This window comes from Mangifera indica, chromosome 16, assembly GCF_011075055.1.
Source record: "Mangifera indica cultivar Alphonso chromosome 16, CATAS_Mindica_2.1, whole genome shotgun sequence".
NCBI lineage: Eukaryota > Viridiplantae > Streptophyta > Magnoliopsida > Sapindales > Anacardiaceae > Mangifera > Mangifera indica.
Genome location: NC_058152.1, coordinates 1,052,370 through 1,071,386, shown reverse-complemented (window position 1 = coordinate 1,071,386; position 19,017 = coordinate 1,052,370). Strand labels below are relative to the sequence as shown.

General features: G+C 33.9%; 3 protein-coding genes and 1 pseudogene across 7 annotated transcripts; 1 reads left to right on the top strand and 3 right to left on the bottom strand.

Moving 5' to 3' along the window:
• Window positions 1-3,371: 3,371 nt before the first annotated feature.
• On the top strand, window positions 3,372-6,016 carry LOC123199810 (isovalerate--CoA ligase AAE2-like). 4 transcript variants are annotated; one of them, XM_044614876.1, is made up of 3 exons: window positions 3,372-3,823; window positions 4,172-5,632; window positions 5,759-6,016. In XM_044614876.1, exons 1-2 carry the CDS (start codon window positions 3,500-3,502, stop codon window positions 5,609-5,611), a joined length of 1,764 nt encoding a protein of 587 aa, XP_044470811.1. In that variant the 5' UTR covers window positions 3,372-3,499; the 3' UTR covers window positions 5,612-5,632; window positions 5,759-6,016. The 4 variants fall into 4 exon arrangements, with proteins under 4 accessions (XP_044470811.1, XP_044470809.1, XP_044470812.1 ...); XM_044614874.1 differs by having other exon boundaries at window positions 4,172-5,633; window positions 5,753-6,016; XM_044614877.1 differs by having other exon boundaries at window positions 4,172-5,651; window positions 5,753-6,016.
• Window positions 5,733-7,640, bottom strand: LOC123199535 (annotated as a pseudogene).
• Window positions 7,641-8,322: 682 nt separating this feature from the next.
• Window positions 8,323-11,468, bottom strand: LOC123198874 (protein STRICTOSIDINE SYNTHASE-LIKE 7-like). 2 transcript variants are annotated; one of them, XM_044613673.1, is made up of 5 exons: window positions 10,922-11,468; window positions 9,217-9,521; window positions 9,004-9,136; window positions 8,619-8,913; window positions 8,323-8,537 (listed from the first exon to the last, which is right to left on the bottom strand). In XM_044613673.1, exons 1-4 carry the CDS (start codon window positions 11,351-11,353, stop codon window positions 8,635-8,637), a joined length of 1,149 nt encoding a protein of 382 aa, XP_044469608.1. In that variant the 5' UTR covers window positions 11,354-11,468; the 3' UTR covers window positions 8,323-8,537; window positions 8,619-8,634. The 2 variants fall into 2 exon arrangements, with proteins under 2 accessions (XP_044469608.1, XP_044469609.1); XM_044613674.1 differs by having other exon boundaries at window positions 8,323-8,515.
• Window positions 11,469-13,937: 2,469 nt separating this feature from the next.
• On the bottom strand, window positions 13,938-18,138 carry LOC123199593 (protein DETOXIFICATION 45, chloroplastic-like). The gene is made up of 15 exons (XM_044614623.1): window positions 17,857-18,138; window positions 17,295-17,600; window positions 17,018-17,163; window positions 16,581-16,724; window positions 16,298-16,449; window positions 15,946-16,081; window positions 15,766-15,862; window positions 15,602-15,702; window positions 15,350-15,513; window positions 15,203-15,274; window positions 15,008-15,124; window positions 14,813-14,908; window positions 14,590-14,711; window positions 14,358-14,418; window positions 13,938-14,088 (listed from the first exon to the last, which is right to left on the bottom strand). The coding sequence occupies exons 2-15, from the start codon at window positions 17,582-17,584 to the stop codon at window positions 14,077-14,079; spliced, it is 1,710 nt and encodes a 569-aa protein (XP_044470558.1). The 5' UTR covers window positions 17,585-17,600; window positions 17,857-18,138; the 3' UTR covers window positions 13,938-14,076.
• Window positions 18,139-19,017: the final 879 nt, after the last annotated feature.

Genomic DNA, 19,017 nt, shown 5'->3' with positions numbered 1-19,017 from the left:
GTGTTGGTGGGAAAATTCAGAAAACACAATCCCAGAGGGAGGGAAGTGTAGAGAGAGGAACAGAATTGCAGAGAAAGCAAGATGAAGCAGAGGAACAATAGTGCATCACACATTTTTCATTTCCGTAGAATTTGTTTTTATACCATTAATTCTAAGAATTGTCATGTGGGATTACAATTTATTTAAACACCAAATTTAAAACGAAATTCAAACTATGCAAAAGCAATTGCATTCCCTCTCCCCTATCTTCCAAATCAGCAACATCTTACTAATCTCATGAACTCATGAAACGATGCTATTTGCATCTTTAGTCAAATGGTGAGTCTCGCCTAAATGACTGTTAGCCCAAGAAGTCATTTGGTCTCCACGGTTCAAATTTGCAATAGTCTTGATCCAGTTTTAGGGTCAGGATTGGATTTACTTAGTTTGGCCAAAAAAGGTATCAACATATAGTCCTGTACACAAAATCCTCACATTAATGTTTTCACTTGGGCAATTAGACCTAATGATACTTCTTATGTCATGTAATGCTTGAGAGTGAATGACTTTAGATGAGTTTCTATCTTGGTTCAAAGCTCCTAACGAGTGTGAACCATTTTGCCTATTTATTAATTATATATAAAATATGAGATTGTTTTGATACCAGATTGAGATAGTCATTAAGTCTCAATCAAAGTGTTTGAACAGACCATTTTCAACACATTTATGTTGAATGATTATTAGTAGGCCAAAATACTTATATAAATGGTTTAGTTATATGAGTATCATTTAACCAGTAATATTATAAAACATAAATTTTTTTTTTTCTTATTTTAGTTTTTAAAACTAGTATTATCCCAGCTTAATTTTGAAAATTTATTTTTTTCCCTTGTTAGAGTTTTATTTTTTTACTCATCACAATTGCCCTTTTATCTTTCATAATATTATAGTTATACTCATCACAACTAAATTCTCTATTTATGGTAACTATTATTCTTAGCGATTCACTTTGACGTGTTATCAACTATTTTACTTTGCCAAACACCCTCTCCCTCCTTGGTGATATTTTTGACACGATTATTATAGTTTTTTTTATTGAAACAAGTGAGCTATCCTTGTTTTCACAACATCATCAATGCTCTCCTTCAATCATGACACTTGCAGATGCTCATCATGTTAGCTTGGCTTCCTCCTTATGTCGTATCTTGTTCTTACCATTATTTTTCTAATTTGCACATAAGAATGTTGAGTTTAGTTGCTCTATTTTTGTCAACTTAGTTCTTTAGTTTTTTGTCAATAATGTCAATTTCCTTAGTCGGCAAGATTTGTTCCTTGGTTTTCTTTGCCAGCCGAAGATCAAGGGAGAAGTTTGTTAGAGTTGGTTGTGAAAATCATGGAAGATAGGGGAGAAAGTGTAACATTTCACAACTTTTGGAGCCAGTTGTATGAGAAAAAATATGAATAATATGAAATCTTAGGACAAGGGGGAAAAAGTTAGTTTTCTAAATAATGCACTCTTTCATTAAATTTTGGTTTATCATATGTATGTATATTGTATACATATATGATTAAAAAGGTAAATTAGTAATTTACAATTGGCCAAAAAAATTTCCCGCCCAAGGTATAGTGTAATTTCAAACTCATACCGTTAACTTTTAAAAACTTAAAATCTCACCTATAAACTAATTTATGTTAAAATTTTCAGTTAATGTTAAAAGTAAAATCGTCATTTTAACAATCATATATATAAAATTTATTATATTTTTCTCTTAAGTTTTAAAAATTAACAATTTCACTCTTGCTAGAGTTTTCTAGTTTTGAAAAATCATATTCCTCAACCCCTCTAAACTTAGGGTTTTTTTTTCACCTCTCTCCCTTTTCAACACTAAGTCGTAGACAAAACTCTAACTACTAGATCTTTATTTATATTCGTTTGGATTAGTTGAATCTAGACGATTCGTCTTGACAATGAGATGAAACTATTCGTCTCAACAATGCCTTCATCATTTAGGCGAATCGTCTAGATTTGTCTAATCCAGATGAAGAGATGGTTGAGGAAAAAACGACGATGATTTAAGGTTAAAAAAGGAAGTAATCGATGACGAGAGATAGTGACTAGAAAAGTGAAGGAAAAAAAACCTTAGGTTTTAACGGGGGAAGAAATTTGACTTTTCAAAACTAGAAAACTTTATATATGAGTAAAATTATTAGTTTTAAAATCTAAGAGAAAAATATAATAAATTATATATATATATTTTAATTTTATTATTAAAATATTGATTTTATTTTTAATCCAAATTAAAAATTTTAATAAAAATTAACTCATAAATAGGACTTTGAATTTTTAAAAATTAATAGATGTAAGTTTAAAATTATACTATATCTTGGGTGGAGATAAGTCTTTTAACCTTTACAACTAAACTAAAAGATCTCACGAATAAGTATGTAGATTTTAAAAAAATTTACATGCCAAACTTGATCAATAAACTAAACTTTTAGTGAGGTAAGTCTTTTGGTCTACTTGGTTAATATGATGATCAATTAAGCTGGTAACAAGATAATTTGCTGACAAATCATCAACTTTAAATCCACGATTATCGGAAATAAATGATTTTTTTAATGAATTAAACTTTGTTTATTCACTTAGGCCAAAGGACTTGTTCCCACCCTAAGTATGATATTTTTATAAATTTTTACTTTTAATTTTGAAAATCTTAAATATTCATTTATAAATAATTAAAATTAATGAAATCTTAACCTTTTAAAATTTAATCTCTTTTCATCTTCGTAAAATTCTAAAAATTAAAAGTTTTTTCTTTTATATCAAGTTTTAAAAATAACATTTCCTCTCTTAGAGCTTAATTTTCAATCTCTGACATCATCACCTATGACAAAAAGTCTTTGACTCTTTTCAGATAAGATCTTCATCAATCAGGGTTCTAGAGAAGGGGAAAAAGATTGCTAGAGATGGTGATGTATCAGAGACTCTTCATTACCAATGATGATGTCGAAGATTGAAAACTAAATTTTTAGGGAAAATGTTATTTTTTAAAATTTAGTTTAAAGAAAAAATTTTTAGTTTTTAAGATTTAAGAGAGGAAAAAAAATTAAATTTTAATTTATTTTTAATATTATAGATAAAATGATAATTTATTTTTAAAAATTAATAAATTTAATCTTTTGCAAATGGGTGTTCAAAAATTTTTAAAGTTAAATGATGACAATTTGATTGCGACATAATTTGGGTGGCCATTAACTTATTCCCGCAACTGATATTGTTTAGTCCTTCAAACAGTTTGCGCTTTCTTGTATCAGAAAGTGACATTTTCGTCCCATGCATTGCTGGTGGTGTCAATGTCATTAGCTTATCCATATCAGGACAGAGAGGCTACCATTAACACCTTCCACTTCTCACTATCAAAACTTTGGTCTGCAGTACATTTTTTTTCCATTGAAGAAGAGACATCAAACTCCTTCGGCACGGCAATTTTTTTTTCTTGGGAACCTTCGCTTAACTAGCATGAACAATTTTTTCTGGAATTCATGGGCTCGCTTCATTCCTCGTTTTAATCGATCTTACATAGCTCAAAACTGCCGTGGATTCTCTCGGTTTGGGGGTGACTTACAACCAGAATCATGGAAATCAATGGAGGGTTTGGTTCGTTGCTCAGCAAATTTTGCTCCTTTGACTCCGATAACCTTTTTGGAGAGATCAGCAAAGGTTTACAGAGATAGAATTTCTCTTGTGTATGGTTCTTTGAAGTTCACATGGAGTCAAACCCATCGACGTTGCCTCAAACTTGCCTCTGCTCTGACCCAGTTAGGAATTTCTCGTGGAGATGTTGTAAGTAAATTTCATCAACACTTATTGTACTTTATGAAGTATGGTCTCATCATTTACCAGTTTTTCTTTTCTTGGTAATTTCTTTTTGGAATTTCTTTCAAGTTCCTGAAGAAGTCTAAGCGTGTGGAAACTGGTAAAATTAATAAATAAATAGATGTAGTTGTTGATGGTAGATTCATGGTCTTCTTCAGAACTGATTATGAAGATTTGTGGGTGGATCTTGAGCTTGAGTCTTTTTTTTAAAATGTCATATTTGCAGTAAATCAGAACCAGAATCAGTTCTGGGTTGAATTTAGACAGTCTATTATATCCTCATGTTTGCAAAATGTTAACAATGTTAGCATACAGGTTGCCATCCTTGCACCTAATGTTCCTGCAATGTATGAGCTGCATTTTGCAGCTCCAATGGCTGGGGCGGTTCTGTGCACGCTTAATTCACGCCACAATTCAACTATGGTGTCCGTCTTACTTAGACATTCCGATGCAAAGATTATATTTGTAGACTACCAGTTACTTCCGATTGCTCATGGAGCACTTGATCTTCTTGTTAAGGCGCAAGCGAAACCGCCCATATTAGTCATAGTTGCAGAAGCTGATATGTTGTCTCAGACAAACTCAACTGCAGATGCTTATGAGTATGAGAGTCTCCTTGAAACAGGAGATAGAGGATTTGAAGTTAGACGACCGTGTAATGAATGGGATCCTATTAGTGTAAATTATACTTCTGGAACAACTTCACAACCTAAAGGGGTTGTTTATAGTCACAGGGGAGCCTATCTCAACGCCCTTGCGACGGTTTTTCTTCATGGGATGGGTGTGATGCCTGTTTATCTATGGACTGTGCCTATGTTTCACTGCAATGGGTGGTGCCTCCCTTGGGGAGTGGCAGCTCAGGGTGGCACTAACATATGCCTCAGAAGAGTAGCTCCAAAGAGCATATTTGAGAGTATAGCTTTGCATAATGTGACACACATGGGAGGAGCACCAACTGTTCTTAACATGATTGTGAATTCACCTGAGAGTGACCGGACACCCCTCCCTCACAAGGTGGAAATTGCAACTGGCGGTTCACCTCCACCTCCGCAAATCCTTTCGAAGATGGAAGAGTTGGGTTTTAGTGTAACTCACTTGTATGGCCTCACAGAAACTTATGGTCCCGGAGTTTACTGTGCATGGCAACCCGAATGGAATTGCCTGTCTCTAGACGAGCAATCAAGGATCAAAGCCCGACAAGGAGTGCAGCATCTCGGTTTGGAGGACGTTGATGTAAGAGATTCGGTCTCCCTTGAAAGTGTCCCCGCTGATGGTAAAACAATGGGTGAAATCATGTTTAGAGGAAACACCGTAATGAGTGGATACCTTAAAGACTTGAAAGCAACAGAGGAAGCTTTTAGAGGCAGCTGGTTTCGAAGTGGGGATCTTGCCGTGAAGCATCCTGATGGATATATTGAAATAAAGGATCGGTTGAAAGATATTGTAATTTCTGGTGGAGAGAATATAAGCACAGTTGAGGTAGAAACAATTTTGTTTAGTCATCCAGCCGTTCTTGAGGCTGCAGTTGTGGCTCGGCCAGATAATCACTGGGGACAAACACCTTGTGCATTTGTAAAGTTAAAAGAGGGATTCAATGCTGAAGCTGAAGAAATAATCAAGTTCTGCTGGGATCACTTGCCACATTATATGGCTCCCCGAACAGTCATTTTTGAAGATCTGCCAAGAACTTCAACCGGAAAAGTGCAGAAGTTTATACTGAGAGAAAAAGCAAAGGCTCTGGGTAGCCTTTCTTGACACTAAAACATGGAAACAACATGTCTGTCTGGAATACATTGTACTTTACATCAAATTATTCTATTCTTCAGAAATCACGGAGCCTTATTGAATTTCAATATGTACCTTGTATTCACCTTGCTCATTTGGTTTCCCGTGCAGGACGTTTATTCAAGTCAAGTTGCAGAATGTAGGAATTGACTATCGAACCACAGTACCGATGATCTCCAATCTTGATCCCACTGGAAAACATCAGTATTCCAGGATCCTGATAGTGAGCAACTGGTTTTCCTCCCTGATCAACCACCATAACCCCAGCATTTTTGGTGAAACGCAGCAATCCCATGTATTTATAAACAATTCCTGCAAACTTTTGGATGAATGGATGTTGAAACATTAGATCAAATTGACTTGTATATTCCTGCATATTTCCAGAGAACTGTCAGCAACTAAAAATACTGGTAAAATATACTCATTTGCCAGCTGAATCCCTTTGAACAGGATTTCTTTACTGAGGCAAAAGCAATCCAGTAAAGGCCCTCTCCATCATAGTGAATGTTATCAGTAATTCCAGGCAAATTATCGATTAACTTTTCCAGGCGGCCTGATTTCTCCCCTTTAATATAATGCTTGCTGCACCTTCGCCTGTAACTGAAGCAGCTCATTTGAGAAGCTTGAAGATGATAAACTGATGAAACTATGAAAGCCTAAGTAGCACGGAAAGTTACAATAGGATGCATTTCCACGTTTCGGAAACGTTTCCGTTTCCGAAACTCCCCGAAACTTGTAGGAAACGTTTCGGGTCATTTCAAAATTTTTGAAAAATTTTCAAACACGTTTATTTTAGAAGAAAAATCGTGAAATCGATTAAACACATATCTTTTATATTTTCAAACCGAAAATGTCTTTAAATCTCATATTGAATTTGTCTCCTCTCTACTTTTTGATGTATTACTCGTCTTTTCCTAGACATATCATATAGATTAGTGTGTATTGTTGTTTTTTTCTTAAATATAGGAAACGTTTCTGTTTCTTATATTTTTAAAAAAATACGTTTTCACGTTTTCATTTCCGCGTTTTCACCTTTTTCCGTTTCCGTTTCCGTTTCCGTGCTACATAGACGAAAGCTGTAAGTGGGAAACATACGTGGTGGTCCCACAGAAAACTAGAAAAGTTTGATCTGGGGAAATTGTGACTCCATTGGCAAAGTAGAGATGGTGAAGCAAAACTTTGGTGTTCATTGTTACAGGTTCAAAACTCGATAATCTACTGAAAGGCTTACCCTCGAAGAAGTCCCAATTAACGTCATATATTTCATATTTATATGAAGCATCTGTGAAATATAGCGTGCCATCTTCTGCAATTCTACTGCATCTGTCAGCTTGAACTTCTGGCCCTCGGCCTCATCCGTCAGGAGCTCAATCTCGTTTCCGTTTATCTTAAGCAGCCCCTGTTACGAAATAGAGGCAAACATTTTCACATCAAACCATAAGATAATTTTATACATATCAAGCCCTACTAGGTTCAATCATGTTCAGATCTAACCTGAGCTGGTTCAAGTTTTAATGTCAAGCTTGATTTGATTGAGCTTGAGCTTAAGAGATTTTATACTATTGAGTTTGAGTTTGAACTCGAATTTGAGGTGTTTAATTTGTTAAATTCGTGAATTTGAGAGAACTTAATTCGAATATATAAATCAAAACGATGTTGTTTTGACTAATTTTGGATTGTACAACCGAGCTCAATTTGATACTGTAATCAAATTCAAATTCGACTAGCCTCAAACCGGAATTCGACTATTCTCAAACCAAATCGAACTTTTAATTGGTTTGAAGAGAGTTTATCAGATTCAAGCTAAGCTTGTCCTGTATCCGGCCCTCGGCTTAATGGGTACAAACACAAGGGAAAGGAATAGATAATTTAAGCATATGATTGATGCACACAATTATAAGGCCTTAGTTCTTTTGATACCTTAAAAAGTGAAAATGATAATTAAACAATGTTGAAGAGGTTACCATTACGTCAAAAATGTGACATCCTTTTCACACATGGTCATGATCAAGGCATGTGATGACTTTTAGTTTTAGCCATTCATTTTAATTTTTGACTTATTCTGTCTAGCCGATAATAGTTTATGGTTCGGTTCAAATTATAATTTGATAATATATTATTATTTATACATAAAATTATATATTATTTTATCTCTAATTTTAATCTATCTAATCTCATAATAATATGTTATTGTTTTTATACAAACATATATATATTATTTGCATATATAACACTGCTCATTTAGTTAAGTTCAAGCAAAACTTATCTTTCGAATTCAAAACAATTGATTTAAATTAATTAATAATAATGTCAAAAAAAGCGAACAATAACATTGAAAAAATGAAAAGAGTGTCCAAGAAGAAAAAAATCTTTGATAAAGAAGTAAAAGAATCATCGATAAAACAAGCTTTGACACAGGTATTAATCTTAAGTTTGATGGACTAAAATTACTTCAGTTTGAGTTTGAATTGTTAAAACTAAACCTAAATTCGTGCCCAAACTAGTTCCGCTAGAATCTTATGTTGCTTTCTCCATTCTCATGGAAGAATTTTCTCCCTTTGAGTATCAAATTTTGTTTCGATAACTTCCATTATAATTTTCATACTTTTGCTTTTAAAAATACTAATGCAATTTATGTACATAAATAATATACTATCATATGATTAAGAGATTTTAAATTAAAGATAAAATAATACTTAATAACATAATAACACATTATCCGCATACATAAATTGTATACTAAAAGTGAATACACATAATAAAGTGGGCTCCCCGAACAGTCACTTTTGAAGATCTGCCAAGAGCTTCAACCGGAAAAGTGCAGGAGTTTATAATCTGAGAAAAAGCAAAGGCTCTGGGCAGCCTTTCTTGACGCTAAAACATGGAAACAACATGTCTGTTTGAAATAAATTTTACTTTACATCAAATTATTCTATTCTTTAGAAATCACGGAGCCTTATTGAATTTCAATATGTACCTTGTATTCGCCTCGGTCACATGGTTTCCACTGCAGGGTGTTTATTCAAGTCAAGTCGCAGAATGTAGGAATTGAATAAAGAACCGCAGTACAGATTATCTCCAATCTTGATCCCACTGGAAATCATCGGTAATCCAGGATCCTGATAGTGAGCAACTGGTTTTCCTTCCAGATCAACCGCCATAACCCCAGCATTTTTCATGAGACGTGTCAATCCCATGTATTTATAAAGAATTCCTGCAAACTTTCGGATGAATGGATATCGAAACATTAGATCCAACTGTCTTGTGAATTCCTGCATGAGTCCGGAAAACTGTCAGCAACTCAAAACACTGGTAATAGATACTCATTTAACAGCTCAATCTCTTGAACAGGATTTCTTTACCGAGGCAAAAGCAATCCAGTAAAGCCCCTCTCCATCATAGTGAATGTTATCAGGAATTCCAGGCAAATTCTCGATGAACTTTTCCAGGTGGCCGGCTTCCTTCCCTTTAATATAATACTTGCTGCACCTTCTCCTGCAATCGAAGCAGCTCATTTGAGACGCTTGAAGATGATAAACTGATGAAACTACGAAAGCAGTAAGGTGGAAACATACATGAAGGTCTCACAGAAAACGAGAAAAGTTTGATCCGGGGAAATTGTGACTCCATTGGCAAAGTAGAGATGATGAAGCAACAACTTAGTGTTCTTTGTTACGGGATCAAAACTTAATAATCTACCGAAAGGCTTACCCTCCAAAAAGTCCCAATTAACCTCAGATACGTCATATTTATATGAGGCATCTGTGAAATATATCATGCCATCTTCTGCAATTTCTACAGCATCTGTCAGCTTGAACTTTTGGCTCTCAGCCTCATCCGTTAGCAGCTCGATTTCGTTTGCATTTATCTTCAGCAGCCCCTGTTACAAAATAAAGACAGACATTTCCACATCAAAGTATCTATAACTGTATAATTACTACACGATAATTTTATATATATCAAACCTTATTAGGTTCAACCAAGGGCTGATTTGAGCTAAGGTAGTTCGAGTACTAATGTCAGCTTGATTTGATTAAGCTTGAGACTAAGCAATTTTGCAAGGTTGATTTCAAGTTTGAGGGTGTTTGGTTTGTCAAACTTGTGAGCCTAAAAAAACTCAATTTAAATATATCAAAACAACGTTGTTTTGATTGATTTTGTATTGTACAACTGAGTTCAATTTGGTATTGTAATCAAATTTAAATTCAAATTCAAATTCAACTCTTTTCAAACCAAATCGAACTTTAACTGATTTGAGGAGAGTCTATCAAATTCAAACTAAACTTGTACTATATTCAACCCTAGGCTTATCGGTTATAAACACAAGGGAAAGGAATAAATAATTTAAACATATGATTGATACACACAACCATAAAGTTCTTAGTTCTTTATGATAATTCAACAACGTTGAAAGAGGTTCCCATGACCTAAAAAATGTGACATCCTTTTCACACATGGTCATGATTGGGCATGTGATGACTTTTAGTTTTAGCCACTTATTTCAATTGTTGACTTGTTCTGTCTCTCCAATAATGGTTTATGATTGGATTCAAATTATCCTATATTATTTATATATAAAATTATATATTATTATTTATATATTATTTTATTTTTAATTTTAAATTATCAAATTATATAATAATATATTATTATTTATACACAAAATTGTGTATATAACATTACTTAGTTAAATTCAAACAAAGATTACCTTAAGCTCAATTTAAATTTAAAATAATCTATTCAAATTAATTAATAATAATGTTAGAAAAAGAGAACAATAATATTGAAAATATAAAAAGAGTGTTAGAGAAGAAAAAAATTCATTAGAGAGAAGTAAATAAATAATTGATAAAGCAAACTTCGACATAAGTATTAATCTTGAGTTTGATAAATTAAAATTACTCTTAATCCGAGTTTAAATTATTAAAATTAAACCTAAATTCGAGCTCGAACTAGTTCGATTGGAATCTTATGCTGCTTTCTCCATTCTCATGGAAGAAATTTTCTTCCTCAGAGTATCAAATTTTGTTCCGTAACTTCCAAGTGCCAACTTCCTTAATTTTCATACTTTTGCTTTCAAAATACTAATTAAACAAATATTCATAACTTTTAATATAAAAAAGATAATATTATATATATAATTATATATATAAATAATAATATAGGTTTATATAATTAGATTATTAAAAATTAAAAATAAATTAATATTTACTAATATAATAATATATAATTATTTATGGATAAAATTATATTTAAAAAAAATAAACTCTGATGAGTCACCTTGTAAGCGTCAGCAACGACGAATTCATTATCTCGAAGAGCCAGCCCAAGCGGCCTCCCGCCGGTGTTGATCCAGTTCTCAACCACCGAGTCGTTGAGCGTGACTCGCTTAATCCACCCATCTTCACACCCCGTGTAGATGACGTTCAACCGAGAGTCATAAACAATATCTTCGGGTCCCGGGAGGACTCCCAGGCCCAGCAGCTCCGCTCCTTGCAATATACGATCATTTCGCTTCGGTGCTTTCACCCCCGGATAACTGAGGCCGTCGACAGGCATGTGAGCTGGCTGGAAGGAGTCGAGTTGGTACAAAAACACGGCCGCCATTAAAGGAACCATGACTGAAAACACAAGGGGAGAACGCCATAACCGTTGCTGTTGTTGGTGCTGGCGTTGGGTTGGGGGAGCTGAGTGGGGGGCCGAGTTGGACATTGATGAAGCTGAGAAGGGGACCGAGTTGGGCAATCTTGGTGAAGGTAGCACTGATACTGAGAGGCTTATAAGTGGATAGGCGATTCCAAGGAAGTTTGAAAATTCCACACTGAATAAAATAAAATATTTCAACTTGCATAATTTAAATAGATAATATTTGTAGAAATTTTAAGATTTATCTGACATCTGTGGGGCACAATACTAGATCTTTCTTTGAAACTTTTAACAAAATTATTATTTAAAAATTGGCCAAATGACTATTCCCCACTTAAGGTTTGGTGTTTTCTCAAGTTTCCATCCCTTAATTATGAAAACACCAAACACTCACTCATGACCAGTTAGATTTAACAAAACCCTAATGGTGACAAGGGTAAAATTATCATTTTCTCTATAATATTAAAAATAAACTAAAATAAAATCTATTTTGCCCCCCTAAACTTTAAAAACTAAAATTTTCTTCCAGCCTAAGTTTTAAAAAATCACAGTTTCACCCTAGGGTTTCTTTTTGAAATCTCTGGCGACATCTCCGGCTCCATTGTCAACAGTCTGTCCTTCCCGAAGTATCCTCTCCTTCTGGCGATCTCTTTTCTCCCATTTGGACGCCCCATCGGAGTCGGAGAAGCCGTGGAAGATGAAGAACTTTCCAGTCGTCGTCATCTTCATCTTCCAACTACGATCGGGCTTAATCTTCGTCTTCATCTTCCAACTACGATGAAGACAACTACGATCGTCGTCGTCTTCATCTTCATCTGGGTAGATGATTTCTCTTCCCAGATGACTTCTCTCTGCATCGGATGAGTAGTGCAAGAGTTTAGGGCGGTTGTCGGTGGAAGAGAAACCGTCGGGAGGGGAAGACGGCTAGTGATGGCGCCAGAGAAAGTGAAAGGGTTTGGAAATAAACCCTAGGGGGGAAATGCGATATTTTCAAACTTAGCTTAGGGAAAAAATGTTAGTTTTTAAACTTTTAGTGGGAAAAATGAGATTAAATTTACCACCGTTAGGGATTTGTTAAATCTAACCGAACATGAGTATGTATTTGGTGTTTCCATAATTAAAAGGTGGAAACTTGAGAAATCATCTAACCTTGGGTGGGAAATAGTCGTTTGGCCTTAAAAATTATTCACTATTATATAAGTAAATTTTAAAAAATATTTTTATATATTATAAGTGTAGATACTATAAATTGGACTGATTGAATAATGTCCTGATCATCTAAATTTTTGTTACATTAGTATTTTTCAAATTCTACTTTAATTAGTTACATTTTTATGAATTTACGAGCTTTCATTTTGGGTTATAATGACATGATATTATCATTATTTAACCTTTTTTTGAATTTAAAAAATATAAAATATTTATTTGAATATAAAATAATAATAATAATTTTTTAAATTTAAAAATTATTAATTTTATGTATTAAAAATATCAAAATAATTTTTAAAATTTTATGTTGATCATTTTTTTATTTTATCATTTCTTACTTTTATTTAATTTTCTTTTATATTACATTTTTTAATTTATTATTATGACAATCTTAAATAAATAAAGTCGTTGAGAAGACATATAAGTCAAGTCAAAGAAATTGAGTCGTTGAACAATACAATGCCACACACGAATGACAAGAGGCGAGAAGAATGCCATAACAATCTGAGGGCATGTTCTTGTCGACGCCGGTGTTGGGGAGGGGAAGCTGAGTGACAGCCGGGAGTTGGACATCAATGACGGTGAAGAGAGGGAGAGCTTTGTGATTATCAGCAAGTTTCAGGATACCCTTGACATTGCATAGGCTTTGATTTTAATCTTTCGTCATTCTATACGTAGGGGAGGGAGGGTAGGGACTTTGAAAAATATTAAATACCAAATCCATTATTAATTTATTAGCATTTAATTAGCCTATCATTAACTAAATAATGGTGATTATTATAAGTAATTGAATTTAATAATAAACTGGGCATCTTGGAATTTGATACGTTATCAATTTGGCAAAATCAACTAAACATTAAATAATATAATTAAAAAATTTTAATTAATTTTATTAATATAATATTATAACAATTAAATCAATCTGAGAAACTATTTATTTATAATTTAATATTATTTATCTAATTTAATTTTAATCAAAGATTAAATTCAATTTTACTCATAATTTAAATCGGATTTAAACTAATTTTAAAACAATTTAATTTTTTTTTGTATTCTTTGAGGTCCGAAGCGTCACGAGATTCTGAAATCATCCAATTATGGAATTTGCTAAACCCACCTTTCTGGGCAATTATTGTGCTTAAACCGGACAAAATGAGTCCTTATCACTGAAGCCCACTTTGGGGACAAATCAATTATAAATTACAAAGCCGTAGCCTACTTAGGGGACAAATCATTTATTAATTACAAAGCTGACTTCCAAAAGTCACATAAATACCCATGTTGTTATATATTTATAAAAAATAATATTAAACTAATTTATTTTAAATATATTTAAATATATTATTATATAATTAAATATTATTATTATTTTATTTAAAATTATGGAATCATATAATAACATATTTAAATATATATATATTTATATACTTAAAATAAATATATATAATTTTATTAATATTAAAAATTAAATTAATTGTTTAAACATGGATTAGCAGCAACCTTTTAATTATTTGCTCGCAAATTAAGTATGATCTAAAAGCTGCTGCTGTTTCTCGTAGTAGCATCATCTTCTTCCATTTTCAGATGACAACCTGAAAATGTAAATTAATTTAAAAAATTATAAAACATAATAGAAAATAATATAAGTAATGTTATGTATAAATAATAATGTATTATTATGTGATTTAATAATTAAAAATTAAAGATAAAATAATACTTAATTATATGATTTATATATAGAATTATTAATCACATTTTTTATTTTATTTAATAATTTAAAATAATTTAATAACACATTAATTTATTTTATTTATTGGTTTTTGCTATGGAATATTGTTGTTATTTTATTATGTTCACCTACCTCAAGTTTTGGTACAACATCTTTCTGTAAGAACCACCAGGGACCATCCTTCGAGTATAATCTGATTAAGCACACAAATTATATACTCAACATGTTAGAATAATTTGAATAATATGTTTGATCTGAGCTGTTCGAGCTCGAGTTGAAACATGGGAGCATTTGGTGAGAAATCAAACCTTAGGGGTCCTTAAAAAATTCATACTAATTACTCTGGTAATTTTTAGAGAAGTACCTCATATATCCTGCAACTATCCGCAGACCCATGAAAAGGGTTAAACCGATCCAAACACCCGAAAGACCGATGAAATTAGGAGCATAGAGCAAGAATGCACAAGAAATTGCAGCAATAACCATCTGTATAGCATTTAGAAATGTTTCAACATTCTGTAAATTTGACGGACTAAAATCAGAAAGAAAATGTAATGCAAAATTTTTCTGAAAGGTGTATAGTTTACCGTGGTGAAAGCAATGAATGAAAAATCAGAAACACCATAATGAAGGCCATCAAAAATGTAAGCCAGGCAAGTGATGGGCTCACAGGCACAGAGGAACTACAGAAAATTTGGATGAAACTTGTTATTAGGATGAACATTTTGAAGTCTGGAAAATTGAAAGAAAAGCAAATTCGATGGCGATTTGCAGATACATACTACTACGACGGATCTGATGATTCCAAGTACTTGTGGGTCATTAGTGAACAATGTGGCAATGTAACTAAAAGAAGTGCCCAAAATGAGAGCTAGAGACACACCAGTGAACAATCCGGCCTGCAGAAAATATGCAGAAATATGATACCATTTCTATAAGAAATAAAAGGAACTTGTGCATGGTAAAATCGAAGTAACCTTTAAGGAAAAATGCGTGATTTCTTTCACTGTGTTGTAGTGTCCCTTGGCAAGATAGCTTGCGATGAGAGCCTGCAAATGGTGGTTGGACGCCAGTTGGTAAAGAAATGTGCTAGACAGAAAGATGATATGGCAAGAATTTTTTACCTGACTAGATGCTGCTTGTGCATCTGCAAGAAGAGACACAGATAACCAGATTTGTAGACATATTTGATGAGCTGCCATTGCTATAGCTCCCTGGCGAGCAGCCATCGATGTGCTCAAAGTTATAGTCAAGACACAAGCAAGAGTTCTTCCAAGAAGAAAACCACCTGAACACAAGTCTCTTTATTTATACTTGCAGCATGATGGAGAGCAAACTGTGAGCTGATTTTGAGTGGCTAAATGATGGGCAGTTACCAGATTTTAGGTAGTCACCAAAGTGCAAATTCTTTATGTTGGGAACCAATAAAACAGTCCTCTTGTTAAGGTACCAAATCATCAGAAAAGCGACAATGTATCTGAAAATTTTGAAGTTAGCATCATGAAAGAAGAAGAAAAATTTTAACAGTGGGAGGACATACTGAGATATAACAGTGGAAATGGCTGCACCGGTTACACCCAACTGACAGTAGTTCATCAGTATGGGGAACATTACTACAGCTGCGAAATTTCCCAATCCTGCGGAGTATCGGTGAAATTGATTACTTTTTATGCAAAGATCATTCCTTGTAATAGTCTGAGGAGCTAAAGCAGAAACTTGCCTAGACATAAAACCGGAGTCCTTGTATCCTTAAACCCGCGGAAAATGCCCTGAATGGCTAGATAAACAACCACTGCAGGAGCACCAATTGCTCTGAGACACAGAAATCTTTGCGCTGGAGCACGCATGGATGAAGCCTGTCCATTAAAATGATTAAGAAATAGTCTTCCCCGGTCATCGTAAATGGCAAATGATGCATGTAAAAATTGAATGAACTTATAATGAAAGTCAAGAGTTGGCAAACAGCATATCTGGGCAATGGGGTCTGTGACGGACAAGAGGTAGTAGTACTACTCACAGAACCATGCTATGATATTAAGTGCAAGTAAAATAATGAGAGAAGCACAACTTACAGATGATATTCCCATGATGTTAAGAAACACTCCAGACCCAAAATACATTGCTAGGGCCTCAGAGACACCGATTGCAAATGCTAAAACTAAGGCAGTCGAGACAGAAGGGAGCAGCTTTCTGTCATTGTCCTTTGCCTCCATAAAGCTACTATCTGCATATGAGTAAGATCATGTCTTTAGAAGTAAGTTTCAAGTGAGGCAGTTTTGACTGAATGGTACTAAATATGCAAAGGACTTAATAAGTGCATAATAGTTCAATTGAAGACTTTTTCAGTAGTTTCACCTGAAATAGACTCCTCCTTTGCATTATTTGCGATGTCTTCAGCCACAAAAGATGTTGCAACATTGAGAAGAGGAATATTGAATACCTTCGAGAGGATGTTGAATATTGATATGGAAACACCAGCGGATGCCAACTCCAAGGCACCTTTTTTTTTCACAGTAAGAGTATAAGAGCTTAGGAAAAACAAGAGGATATTTAAGCTTGCAACACTAACTACTGTTCTGCATGTTTTCAGCTCTTCAGCATTCCAACATGTAGCCTATTGAGCATTGCAACAAAGCAGCAATAGCAGAAATTCATAAATTTTGATTAGTAGGAAATAGCATCAAGCCGTCGATTTAAAGTATTTTTTCTCATAATCTCCCATGATGTCAAATTAATAAAGTTCCTAGGCCTTACTAAAACAATTGGCAGTACATAAACAAAGAACAACTTACCCAATTTACCAATGTAAGCTGTTTCCATCAGTTGTGCTAAGGGCTCAATTGCTTGTCCAGCAATTGCAGGTAAAGAAAGCATTATAAGATCCATTTGGACATTCTGAGAAGGGGATTGACCCGTAGCTGGCGCCACCCTTGACTCACTGGAAACCAATCAGATTTTCAACTGTCTTGTTCATCCAGTAGGGAAGAATTACCAGATAATATGCAGTATCAACTTATTCATAAAAATTCAGAAAGAAAGGAATAAAGAATAAGAAAAGCGAAATCTTACAACTTATCCTTGCTGAGTTCTGCTACACTGTTAGATGCAAATCTTTCCCCAACACTAGGACTGATTCGAAGAAAATCTGTAGTGTCTTGACTGCTGATTGAGCCACAACACTTAATGAAGTTGTTGAAGCTAAGACCCCCTCTGTTTGTCCCCGCAAAACGAAAATTCTGATGAGATTTTGCGTCTCCTATTCCAGCAAAAGGCTTGCGAATCTTTGTAAATGCTCTTCTTTCCAAACTTTTACCAGTAATACCACATGAGGGTCCTCCCATCAACTGAGAAACTGTCATTTTGCTGATAATTAACCTGCTTGTATCACACAAAATCTCTGTAAATCAACCACGCAACACATAAACAAATTTTGTTTTTTTTCGCATTTCAGTTTGTTTGCTAATGCCTGTGTGAAATATAAAAATTATAGTATGCTTAAAGAGAAAAGAAAAGAAGAAAAGCCAGAAAGCTAAAAGCTTCAACTCAACTAACTTAGCAAACAGAAAACACACACATGCAGCAATAAGATCTAAACAAAGAATAATAACAATGTGGTAGATTGAGAGGCAACCCGAAGAGTTTTGGATGGAGGGGCAGAAGGCAGAGCAATGTCAGAATGACACTGAGAGAAGTTCAACAGCAATAACTGCAGTGGTACCAAGAGATCAATATATATTCAGAAGTTCAAAGTGAGTTGCCTAGATGTCAGAGAGCAGGTGTGGCTATTTCAGCGGAATGGATTCGTATTTATACGCTTTCTGAAGTAAATAGCATTATTGTATTGCAGGGAAGCAGGGATTCGATAAGTTACTGCAATCAAAATTTGTAATCTACAAGTCATATCAACCTCGTATATTTTCATATCAAGCGGGAAACTTATAATTTATAAGCACAAGCGTTTAGACTGCAACAGGATACACCCTAACATGGAGAATCAAACAAGCAAAGTGGTGCTTTAGTTGTCGTTGTATAATTATTGGTACTAATATAAGTGATTTGCTTTCCGAATTCCCATGTGAGGTTCGGATTCTTGTGTCTCCTAGTTGCCTGGTGTCTAATTTTCAAGTATTATTCTTATGAAACGTTTCTTCTTAATCCTACATTTTAAGAGTGAATTGCCTCTGCCCACCTAAGGTTTGGTCCAACAGCTTTTTCAGCCCTTCATGATATAAGTCACAGTTTTTCATTCAAAGTTTCTGATTAAAAAAACTAAAGTCATAAGGGCAAAATAGTATTTTCATTATCTAAGAGTTAAAAAAAAAATCTTGTACAAATCTCCTTTTAATGTTTAGATATAACAGTTAAACCGTTTTACAAATTTCTAAAACCTTAACTACCACTTTGATTGAAATCTCACCACCCTTTTGCACCATAGCCACTACTCCATTTAGGCAAATGTTAGTACACCAAGGAATAACACCTTCAATCCTTTTCAAATTTGTTTTTTCATGTCATTTTAGTCTTTGTGGTTGATGGAAAAGGCAACGAGCAGATGTCTACCCTTTTAATGTCAATCAAGATGTTCAAGAAGTTCTCCATGTGTAGCTACAACATGAAGGATTTGGAGATTTTTTCAATGTAGTTTCTTCTTAGGGTTGATGGTGAGGTTGGTGAAGAAGTCATAAACCGACTTATTGTCATTGTTGATTTGGAAATTTCTAAAAACTCAATCATTGTCGTCAATTTGGAGATTTTGACATTGAAGAAGCTCCAACGTTGAGAGTATGGGATG